A 12977-nucleotide genomic window follows, 5' to 3' on the forward strand; every position below is an offset into this window, starting at 1 on the left:
CCACTCTAAGTTCATCTTTACTGAATTTTAAATTAAAAAAAAAATACTATTTGTATCCCCATTATGTTCTAATCTTGCTTTAATTAAATTCATTCATTTTAATACTAGATATCCAAATGAATTTTATACATTCATCAAACTTTATATACATCTCTAACGCTATGGATCCACACATCCCCCAAAATCTTAAACTCTTTTAAACCAAATGAACACAATAAGAACAAAGTTGAACTGATTGAACATTAAATTAACATATATTATTTGCTTAACCATGTTAGATTAGAAGTTTTATCGTTCTTATTCATACAACTCAATCCATCAAAGCAAACCACCATAAATTAACATCCAAATTAGGTAGAGGACTGTCTCTAGAGAAAGTACACCGATTAACATTAGGAACTCATCGTGTTTCGACTATGATTTGGTATGCTTCAATCATATCTTCATGGTATGCTTAAATCCAAAATTGCAAGTAGAAAAACATCATATATATTTAGATAAAAAAAAAATGCTTAACATGCCAGAATTTCTTATTTTTTAATTAGGCAAAAAGCCTTAATGTTAATAACAAGTAGAAAACATCACATATTCAATATAATTTGCAAATAATTCATCAATGCAAATCAAAATTAGGCCCCAAATCCATGTGTCATAATGTGATCAGGTAATTAAATAGTAGCGAACAAATCATTTAACTATTCAAACAATAATAGTAGTGTTATTATTAATGGTTCCTATGGTTTATCCAAATTAATAATTTCTGATATGGTTAAATCTTCTTCTACCATGAACCTAAAAAATTGTGTCCGAGCATGATAAGGTGTAGCCCAACCCTCTGCACATGGATGATGTACTTGTACCAATTATAAGCAATAGGTGGCATTGGTCCATTAGTATGCCAATTTACCTGCACACAATTACATAGAAAAACATAAATAGAAATATCATTTAGTTAATTAAAAATTTAATACATATTTACTGAGGCAAAATGACCGTCATTAACAAATCCAATTTCTACAATCTTATTAGATACAATTGCAAGTGGTTCATCCCAACGTGGAAGAAATGTAAAACATTGTTGTTGGCTCCAGTGAATAAGAATAACCTTACATCTTGAAGCAATAACATGACCCATAAAGGTATGTTCATCCAATAATCATGACTTGCAGGACCATTAAAATGAGAAAGTGAATGAATCTACTCATGGAACATATCATCATTTCCGAGAGTCTAGAGTAATCATCAAAAGGAGATTCAAGCTCTTTTATTAGGTCTTTTCTGACTAAAGACCAATTATCTTCACCTATTCCTACAATATTAGCCATGGCCCGAAAATCGCAATTGTCATCTGAAGCCACATCCTTCACACCAATTATGTAAGGTCTCAAATGAATAGGAAATGAATCAACATAAGCCATGGACTTTGATCTAGTGATACACCTTTTGTTTTTCAAATTGGTGGCTGGCTTGATAGTGTAGGTTGACTTAAAAGGCGTAATGGAACTATCCAACTGTTGTAATATTTGTCTAGTCCAGATAGTACTAACTCAAAATACGATGGGTCTCGATGAGAAGATACATCTATCTTTGAATATGGACTAACCTTTGTCTTAGTTTAGATTTGTAGCTCAACTAATGATGTAGAACTCGGACTAACAATTTCTTTCAATTTTTATAGGATTTCCACCTTCACGCGATCATTATTTTCTCGGTAATGCTTCTCAATCATCTTAAATAATGATGCACAAATAATCTCGAATATGTTAACTTTATCAAGAGGAACTAGATCAAGTTTCTTCCAGTGAGTGTATACTTTTGACAAAGGAATGGGCCCAGATTCTAACTTGTACTCTGAAATATCATGGGCACATGGTAAATTATGTGTCTGCCGTATAATACATCCACAAGCTACCTTGTCAATCCCTATGTCATCAGCTCATTTGGACTCTTGAAATATCAAATTCATTGTAATTCTTGATGTAAATCCCCTAAGCTCTTTAAGGAAGGTAGGTTTGAAATTGTGTTGGACAGTACCCAAACTCTTTTCAAATGAAGCTTTAATATCTGTATGTTGTAGCTCCAATAATGCATGAATTCTCGTCCATGATGTATCAAAATTACCTTGGGAAGAACCTAAATGCTCCTTAAGTTTTGCATATGCAGATTCAACCCTACCATGAAAAAAATCAAATTCACGGTACATTGGCACATTTAATGCATCCAACAGAATTAATAAACTTTAATTTATACAAAAGTTCAGGCCTTGCTCAATCTCAGATAAATAAAGTAATACTCAAAAGTTCAACACCTTCAAACGTAATGTAAAATTTCAACTCCCAAACCTTTGAAATGGTAATAACAAAGTAAAAACAAGTCCAACGATTAGTATTATAGAATACTCAAATTGCCTCACACATGTTGTCACAATATAGCTTTACATTACGTTTGATTTTGGAACTTGCTTCCAGTATATAATCAAAGACAAAATGGACAATTTAGCTTTCAACGTCAAATGCATGATTAAAGAAAAATAACAAATAGTTTTTGAGCCTCGCTTTACATAGAACAGCTTAATAATACCATTAGCAATTTACATGTTAGTTGTCGTGTTTCCAAGGTGCATATGTAGATTAATCCAAACTGCTACAAACTTCTCTTTATATTGAAGAAACCATGAATTCATGAAATAATTGATTAATTGTGAAAAATGTTGTAAATTGTATTCCAAGATATTTAGATTTTGCTTGTACTCTTCTATGGATGTTGAAAGCACTAACAATGGTGGGAAACACCTACTATCTCCAACAACTGTAGGCGATACCTATTTGTCTTATATGTGCAATCCATAATTATCACGCGAGGAAAAGCCCAAAACAAATCTATTTAATATGGATGTGCCCCAGAACAAATTTTGAACTATACTTGTCTCCGTAGAGGTGCGATGTCACTCTATGTACTTATTTTCAACAAGCCTATTCAGTAGTTGCATTTGTGTACTTCAACTTGTTCTTTGAGCCTAAATTTCTGACGTGCATTGTAGACGTGCCTCAATGTGCTTACATTTGTGTCATCATTTTGCTTCAATGTGTATAAAATTTCCTTTGGTCTCACGTGATTTTTTGACATATCTACTAAAATTGAAGTCTCTTCTTAATTACTCTCCCAGCATATGAATGTCCTTCAAAGTTATGGGCAATATCATGATTATGTCTCCCACATTTCACTTTCGGTACCCGATAATCACCATTTCTTCCATTCAAAGCAAACTGGAATTCCACACTTTTTTTGTTTTAGTAGATCTTCATCTCTTCCTTTTTCATTTTTTTTGGCTGGTATTTCTACACCTATACGAACCATATCTTTCACATGCGAAATCATTTCTTGGTTTTCTCCCAACTTGGCCTAAGTGGGACTTTTTCATAGCAACAATCCTATTATGTCTCTTACTAGTTGTTTTAACTCAATCAATCATTACCTCTTTATTAGTAAACATCTGTTTATCATCAAATATTTGTATATAAATATATGATCATATTAAAAAATAAAATCATTACGTACCATGTTTGTCGTAAATATATATGTATAATCAACAAATAATTCATTTTGGTGAAATGTGAATTTTTTTGGAGAATGTATGACTATTTTATTTTTATTTTTTTTAAAGAAGAAGATATAGGTTCACGTGGAAAGTTATTTTAAATGTGTTGTTGAAAATGAGTTTAAAAAAATATTTATCAAACTGAAACTAAAAATCAAATATGAAGCCTATTTAAAATTCTGGAATAAGTTTAGCTTACTCAAGTTTTAGCCTCCATTTGGTGTAGCTTTTTTTGGAAATTACTATTAAATTTTGATAGAATTGATGTTGATTGACTAGAGTCTACGAGTAGACGTTGAAGTAGAGAAACTAGGATGCGAATTCTTGTTATCCAATGCGTCAATTGTACCCTTCACAAGCATGGCCAAACTACCGAATTGCCCCTCCAAATTAATTCTTCAACCCAACCCTTTCTCCACCGGTAGAGGGCAAAATAGGCATTGAGACCAAAATCCAAAAAAATAAAAATAAATAAATAAAAAATGATTTGGATCTGATTTTATTAACTGTCAGATGTACTGCCAGACATTGCTTAAAAAATAAAAAAGAGACCCACATTACAGCTGAAAAAAATTGATTATTTTTGGGTGTAATAGCGTACCCAAACAAAAGCTAATTGTATATTTTAATTTAATGTCAAGTTGATCACAAGTCCACATGCAAATTGTGCACTCTTGATCAAGTGCAGGTAATTTGTTTGATTTTAACCGTTATAAAAAAGATAAGTATATATTATTGGACATTGTTCAAAATCAATGTTATCAAAATCAGCCTAGCTCGACCTATTCAACTAATAAAACTGTGAATTAAATCCAAAATTGGGGGCCGATTATGCCTCCATTAACCAACTAGCACAAAACTGCTCACAACCCATCGAACTAGTCGGTTTAATCGTGAACCAATGCCAATTATATTAATTTTTAATTTAAAAATTTTGAACCTTTTTTTTATTAACGAGCCTCATACACTAAAATTATTATCAAAGGCCCGTAGATGAATTTTGAATGGAATGCTCATTTTATAGATGCACCGCACCTCTCTTAAATGGTTTCATAAACTTTCAATATGGAATAGTGATATTATGGATACACATTTTTCAATAGTTTTCAAAGAATTTCAATGTAGGATAGTGGTATAGCACAAAAAGAAAAAAAAAAAAGGTTTAAATGCCCATCAAAACCATTTTCCAAGCCAAATATATGATTTTGAAAATCCCAACTAACTAAATTATAATATCCACTTCCATCTTTTCATTTATTTAATTTTGAAATTTAACTTAAATTACGCTTGATAATGAATCTCATTAACAAACATAGATTTACTTTGAATTAATAATATGAAAATTTTAAATAATTATTGATTTCATAGTATTTTATTGTTTATGTTTATTTATTTATTGCATCCGATTCAATCTCGGTATGATCCCGGTTGAATTTTTTGACCGTTCACCTTTTCTGAGTCGATGCTCAGGTCGATTTTCAAAACATTGTTAAAAATGTAAAATAAGTTCAAATCTCTTCAACGTATTATACTGTATACATTACAATTTAATATTGTATACCAAATGTACACATTGAGTAATTCTAAAAGCATCACACATGGATTTAACTAATTATTAGTTATTACTACTACTTTCACTCGACTATATTGGTCTACTCCTGGAAAAACTATTATCTCTAAATATTATTTAGTCTTTTTATTAAATTTTTAAATATTTTCTTAGAATTGTTGTAGGCATGAGTTGTTAAGGGCGTTGTCATGTTAGCTAGATTGGGGAATTTGTTCACATTCTGTATAATAGCGATAGGAAAAATTTTGTATTTCAAAAATAAGAAACATGGTTGAAAATTTATGTTGACCTCAAAAATGGGTCAATACGTGTCGTTCAAAACAATGTACACGTGGATGTTTTCTTCGGTGTATTGATTACAACTTAAACACACACTTAATTGTTGATCAAACATCCTCAAGTAAATAAGCCCAATACACACTTGTGGAAGAAGAAGATGTAAAGTAGTGAATGATTTTTCTTACGTGGAGAAATATGCAATGCTCTCTTTTTTATATATTCAAAGATTCATCCCTCAAAAAGTTACAAGAACAACTATTTATAGTGACCAAGCCAACGTGATCACCGTTGGATCCGATCCATGTAGCCTAATCCGCTAGACCTTGGTGTCACATCAACCCTACCTCACATTAATTACATTGACAGACATTTGATAAGGAGTCAGCCACCCCATATCTCTAGGCTAACATTCATGACATCTATTTAATAAGAACATCACATCAATCAATTCCTAATATACGCTTATCAAACCCTCCTCTTGGCGTCAAGGACCTTGGACACTAAAGGTTTCGACAAAAAGAAATAGCCCACTTTGGATAATCAAAGACTAGAACCACTTAGGAGAACACCAATAAAATGACCTCGACGTTCAATATAACAACTTCAGCCATTATATCTTCCATAACTCCTCCTTTACCCCTCGATCCAATGCCACGTATATGAATATGAGGATTCCACATGGACGTCATTGAGAGCACTACTTATGATCAGTAACAATTTCAAAAATCAGATACTAATTAATTTTATTTATAAAATAATTAATTAAGACTATATTTTATCAATTAAATATATTAGGTAACAATTCTATATCACTGTACACTGTTGAAGCCACCACCACGCCGCCAACACCACTGCATATAGCACACAGCACTACACCCAACCATTGCACCACATGCACCACTATACCTAGCACCCACTACACGTCACTATGCACCTAACCCAACCCAACCCACACAACACCACTTCACACCACCACCGCATTGCACACCTCTACCATCATCGCGATCGCAAAAGTAACACACCATTACCATTAGCACATAACACACCCCTACCGCATCACAGTACTACCATCGAACCATCAATCACCACAACACTCAAAAATTAAACAAATGAGAAAAAATAATGGATTTGCACCGTGCGTGGCGGTGATACGTTGCAGCGCACTAAGGAAAGCTGTGATGAGTTGCTGAAGCGAGTGCCATGAGAAGCGTCGAAGTGGGTTCATTATGAGGAAGGGCCAGAGTGGGTTCGCCGTGAGGTGCTAGAGTGCATGGAATGAAGTAGCGGGGAGATGGATACTTTTCAAAATGAATTAAGGTTTGTAGGGTGGATAAAGTGGAGGTAGTACATTAGTTTAATTTAATAATAATATTATTAATATTAAAAATTGAATTATCATCTAATTTTTGAACAAAAAAATTTTAAATCTAATTTTTGAAATTGTACCTTCAAAAATCTGGTTCTTTATAATTTGAGGATAGGCTTCTGCACAATAATGGGCTGACCATAAGTGAAGACAAGTTTGGACTTTTAAATGTGTAATTTTGTTTATCGGGTCAAAATAAGTCTTTAACAAAATAGTTTTCGACTTAAAATATTATTTTGTTATAAATGAAATGGAAAAAAGTTCAAATCAATTGAAAATACATGACAAAATGTTTTTATAAAACATGAAAAAGTTGACTTTGAAGCTATTGAAACTTTAATGGTACATGGTGATCTCCAAATTTAGATGAGACCCGACTTGCCAACAAATCCCATCTGTATTTTGCTTCCTGTATAAATTACCTAAATGCTAGGAAAGCTAGCTGTTGTAAAATTTTGTTTCGCAAGTGTACGACTCGTAACAAATAATAGTGGACCTAAGAGTTTGGTTATCGATCCCACAAGGACTATTTTCTAGCACTTAATTCAATCTTTTTTTAACTACTATTTGACGAATACAAATCAAAGGTTATAAAATCTGGGTTTTAATCTAAATTCTAGAAAATAAATGAATATTCACACGATTTGTTGGAGAATCAAATAATGAATGGATGTTAGGGTAGAATAACTTCACCAATTGATCACTTTTACATCTCAAATTAAAACTCAATTCTAATGTACCGCTCGGTCGAATTCTCCTATTGTATTCAATTTACCCTTCTCGAGTTGTCATTGAGCTTATTCAAGTAATTAAATTTTATATCTCTATGCAAATTCAACTTAGTTAAACGAGTTCTATATTTTAGGAATTCAATTATGACCGCAATAAATGGTATATGTATCTCTACTCGTTATATCAATGTATTGGATTTTACGACATGATCTAAATCCTAAACTCATATCTCTATTTGTAAAGAATTTACAAAAATCATCAAATTATTGATCGGATAACTTAATGCATTCAACTCACAGCAAAATCAACACATGGAAGAATTAAAAACTGAAAATCTTAATAAGAAAATGTAAAAGATCCCAATTGGTTACATTATTCCCCCTAACATCCATTCATTATTTGATTCTCCAACCAATCGTGTGAACATTAATTTATTTTCTAGAATTTAGCTTAAAACCCAGATTTTATGACCTTTGATTTGTATTCGTCAAATAGTAGTTAAAGAAAAATTGAATTAAGTGCTAGAAAATAGTCCTTGTGGGATCGCTGACCGGACTCTTAAGTCCACTATTACTTGTTACGGGTCGTACACTTGCGAAACAAAATTTTACAACAACTTTTTGGCTCCGTTGTCAGGGACTATTTTCTTTTAGTCTTAATTTATTTTTTTATTTTGATTGTTATTTGATTTGTTTATTTTTCTTTTATTTAAAGAAAATTGTGTTCGTTGTATGCTCCGTGCCCAAGGCGACAATCTTGAGCCGTTTGATTCGGAGATAGAACGTACATTCAGACGAAGACGCAAGGAACACAAACAAAAATAGCAACATCAAATGGCTAATAATCAACAAATCCATATCCCTATTCAGCCGATTGGACAAATGGCCGCAAGAGTGGCACCACCGGAACAGCAGCATGAGCGAGGGGAAATAAATGAAGGTGATTTGCCAGTATCAATGTTCCTGACACCTATAGCAGCACCCATGCGCTCTAGTATTGTGTATCCAGATTTTGGGGTGAATAACTTTCAAATCAGGCCAGATTGGATTAACTTGATGAGCAACACCCTACAATTCTACGGGCTACCTCAAGAGAATCCAAACACGCATATCTCTAGATTTCTCAGAAACTGTTAGAACTTTCATGTTCCGGGAGTCAATGAAGATGCTATTAAACTACGACTATTCCCATTTACATTGAGAGATACTGCATTGGAGTGGTTAGATGCTGAGCCTCACGCTAGCATTATTACATGGGAAGAACTAATCAGGAAGTTCTGTCATAAATTTTTCCCACCGACGAGGGTAGCTAAAATCATATTAGAAATTCAAACTTTTCAACAGAAAGAGGGAGAACGCTATCACGAAGCATGGAATAGGTTTAGTGAGTTGATGAGAAAATGCCCAAACCATGGAATTACTATAGGTAATCAAGTGCAGTACTTCTACATTGGACTCATACCACTGTCAAAATCCCAAGTCGATGCCTTAGCTGGAGGACAATTATAGGAAAATTTGTGCAGCAAACTATGGAACTGTTTGAGTTGATTGCCACTACACATTCAATGTTCTCATTGGAAAGAGTGGCGCCACCGAAGACATGAGGAATGTATGAGTTAGACAGCACAGCAGTTACCAACGCCCAAATAGTAGCATTAACAAAACAAGTGGAGTAATCGGTGAAATCACAAATGAAAGGAGCACATGCAGCGACAGCTAGTCCATCATGCGAGAACTGTGGGGCTAATCATCTGACAGAAAACTGCACATCTATAGGCTATCCCGACGATCAAGTAAATTTCATTCAAAATGGGTCTCGAAATTTTAATCCATTTGCTCAAATGTACAACCCAGGATGGAGACAACACCCAAACTTCAGATAGTCGGATAATCAACAAGGGAACAGTTCAAATAATGCCCAACAGGAGAAAAAACCAAGTTTGGGGGAGATGTTCAACCAGTACATGCAGAAGGCTGACAAGGTGTTTTAGTAGATTGACACTAACTTTCAGAATTAACAAGCATCAATCAAGAAGTTGGAAACACAAATTGATCAGATAGCTCAACAGCTTGCAGAACGCCCACAAGGGACATTGCCAGGTAACACAATGGTCAATCCAAAAGAGCAAGTGCAAGCTATTACTACTAGGAGTGGGTGCAACTTTCAGAAATACACGTGAAGAGACCTAAGCGAAAAGAAAAGGAAATAATGGGTGAAGAGGCTAGGAAAGAAGAAGAGTTTGAACAACCAACTGACAAGGAAAACGAAAGGAAAGAAACACCTGTAGTGAGAGCACCCAGCCCCGTGAAAGCTTATGTGCCACCAATTCCCTTCCCTCAAAGGTTACAAAGAAAGAAGTTGGATAATCAGTTTGCCAAGTTTGTGAAGATTTTCAAGAAACTGCACATCAATATTCCTTTTGCAGACGCAATTGCCCAAATGTCCAGCTATGCAAAATTCTTGAACGAGATCCTATCTAACAAAAGGAAGCTGGAAGAACATGAGACAGTATGCTTGAACGAGGATTGCACAATACTATTGAGAAAGCTACCTCCTAAACTAAAAGACCCAGGGAGTTTCACCATACCTTGCACAATTGGTTCTAATTTCTTTGAACATTCTTTATGTGATTTAGGTGCCAGTGTTAATTTGACGCCTCTCTCCATTTACAGGTCTCTTAGATTAGGAGAAACAAAACCTACAATAATCTCTTTGCAACTAGCCGACAGATCGATCAAACGACCAAAGGGAATTATTGAAGATGTGCTGGTTAAAGTTGACAAATTTATTTTTCCGGCTGATTTCATTATTTTGGACATGGAAGAGGACTCAAATATTCCTCTGATCTTGGGAAGACCATTCTTGGCTACTGGGAGAGCATTGATTGATGTGTATGATGGAAAAATGATTCTTCGAGTGGACAATGAGCAAGTCATATTCAACGTGTTCAAGGCAATGAAACACCCATTGACTTCCGACACTTGCTGCCAAGTTGATGTTCTTGAAGAGCTTGTGGCGAATACATTTGATAGAGCATCACACAAATCTTTGTGAGACAGAATTTGCACAATTGGAAGCAACAAGTGCAGGAAAAGCTGAATGTATTGTCAACTTAGCCGAGCAACCCATAGGAAGATGGCATTGGCAGTATGAATCTCTAGGAGACAACCCTCCTCCCCCGATACCCTCAATGGAAAAGGCACCCACTCTTGAACTTAAGCCCTTACCTTTCCATCTTCGTTATGCATCTTTGGGAGAATCGTCAACACTGCCAGTAATCATTGCAAATGATATGACAAGGAAGAGGAGAATAAATTGTTGAAGGTACTCAGGCAACACAAAATGGCAATTGGATGGACAATAGCTGACATAAGAGGGATCGGTCCAACTCTTTGCATGCACAAGATTCTAATGGAGGATGGGTCAAGGGCATCAGTGGAAGGACAACGCCGATTGAATCCAACCTTGAAAGAAGTCGTGCGAAAAGAAGTGCTGAAATTATTGGATGCAGGAATAATTTATCCCATATCTGATAGTTCGTGGGTGAGTCCTGTACATGTTGTACCTAAAAAGGGTGGAATCACAGTGGAGAAGAACGAGAACAATTAGCTGATACCAACACGGTTAGTAACAGGGTGGAGAGTATGCATAGATTATAGAAAGCTAAATAATGCAACCAAAAAAGACCATTTTTCATTGTCATTCATTGATCAGATGTTGGAAAGGTTGGTAGGACATTCTCATTATTGCTTTCTGGACGGATATTCAGGGTACAATCAGATAGTAATTGCTCCAGAAGACCAAGAGAAGACAACCTTCACATGCCCTTATGGAACGTTTGCATTTAGAAGAATGCATTTTGGTTTATGCAATACACCGGTAACCTTTCAACGATGTATGATGGCTATCTTTTCTGACATGGTAGAAAAGTACATTAAGGTTTTTATGGATGATTTTTCTATGTTTGGAGATTCCTTTGACGATTGCTTGGAGCGATTGGCTCTTGTATTGCAAAGATGTAAGGAGAAGAACCTTGTGCTTAATTGGGAAAAATGTCATTTCATGGTAAAAGAAGAAATAGTACTGGGACATAGAATTTTTGCACAGGGGATTGAAGTGGACAAAGCCAAAATACAGGTGATTGAGAAATTGCAGCCACCTAATTCAGTAAAGGCGATCAGGAGTTTTCTGGGACATGCAGGGTTTTATAGAAGATTCATTCAAGACTTTGAAAAAATTACAAAATCGTTGTGCAATCTGTTGGAGAAAGATATACCCTTTTAATTTTCTGATGAGTGTTTGAAAACCTTCAACACTTTGAAAGAAAAATTGATATCGACACCTGTGATAGTGGCTCCAGATTGGAAATTGCCTTTTGAGCTCATGTGTGACGCCAATGAAATTACAATGGGGGCAGTGCTTGGACAACGCAACGGAAAAATATTTCATGTTGTCTACTATGCTAGCAAAACATTGAATGATGCTCAGATCAACTATGCAACAACTGAAAAGGAATTGCTTGCAGTTGTTTTTACTTTTGACAAATTCTGTTCTTATTTGATTGGGTCCAAGGTGATAGTTTATACAGACCATGTAGCTCTGAAGTATTTGTTTGAGAAGAAGGATGCGAAACCAAGGCTAATTTGCTAGGTGCTGTTACTACAAGAATTTGACATCGAGATTCGTGATAAAAAAGGAACAGAAAATCAGGTAGTGGATCACTTGTCAAGGATAGAGCAATAGCAGGATTCAGATAATATGAATATCAATGAGGTCTTCACAGATAAACAGTTACTACAGGTAGAAAAAGCTTTGTGATATGCAGACATTGTTAATTACTTAGCCAGTGGTTATATGGATCCGGATCTCACCTATCAACAAAAGAAGAAGCTCAGTCATGAAGTGAAATTCTACTACTGGGATGATTCAAATTTATATAGGAGAGGGACGGACCAGATCATTAGGAGATGTGTGCCTGAGGATAAAATGAAACCGATCATTTCATGAGTACATGCTTCGGCTTATGAAGGGCACTTTGGCCCCACTAAAATAGCAACAAAGGTGCTCTAATGTGGTTTCTTTTGGCCTACATTGTTCAAGGACTGCCACAATTTTTGTAGGTCATGTGATAAGTGTCAAAGAACAGGTAACATATCAGCGCGTCACGAGATGCCACTTAACAACATTTTGGAAGTGAAAATATTTGATGTCTGGGGGGTTGATTTTATGGGTCCGTTTCCGTCATCTTACAACAATCGGTACATCCTAGTTGCGGTGGACTATGTTTCAAAATAGGTAGAATCTAAAGCATTGCCTACAAATGACGTAAGGGTGGTGGTGGACTTCATAAAGAAACACATATTTAACCACTATGGATCACCTAGGGCCATTATAAGTGATGGTGGAACGCACTTCCGCAATCGGTTGTTCCA

The 12977-nt window shown here is 35.0% G+C and overlaps 1 protein-coding gene across 1 annotated transcript; it reads left to right on the forward strand.

The window, feature by feature from the left end:
* Positions 1–9753: 9753 nt before the first annotated feature.
* LOC111369161 lies at positions 9754–10867 on the forward strand. The gene is made up of 4 exons (XM_022990640.1): positions 9754–10120; positions 10181–10314; positions 10372–10497; positions 10553–10867. Exons 1-4 carry the CDS (start codon positions 9754–9756, stop codon positions 10865–10867), a joined length of 942 nt encoding a protein of 313 aa, XP_022846408.1.
* The last annotated feature ends 2110 nt before the right edge of the window (positions 10868–12977 follow it).

The sequence above is a fragment of the Olea europaea genome, chromosome 20 (genome assembly GCF_002742605.1).
Source record: "Olea europaea var. sylvestris chromosome 20, O_europaea_v1, whole genome shotgun sequence".
In the NCBI taxonomy this organism is placed as follows: Eukaryota; Viridiplantae; Streptophyta; class Magnoliopsida; order Lamiales; family Oleaceae; genus Olea; species Olea europaea.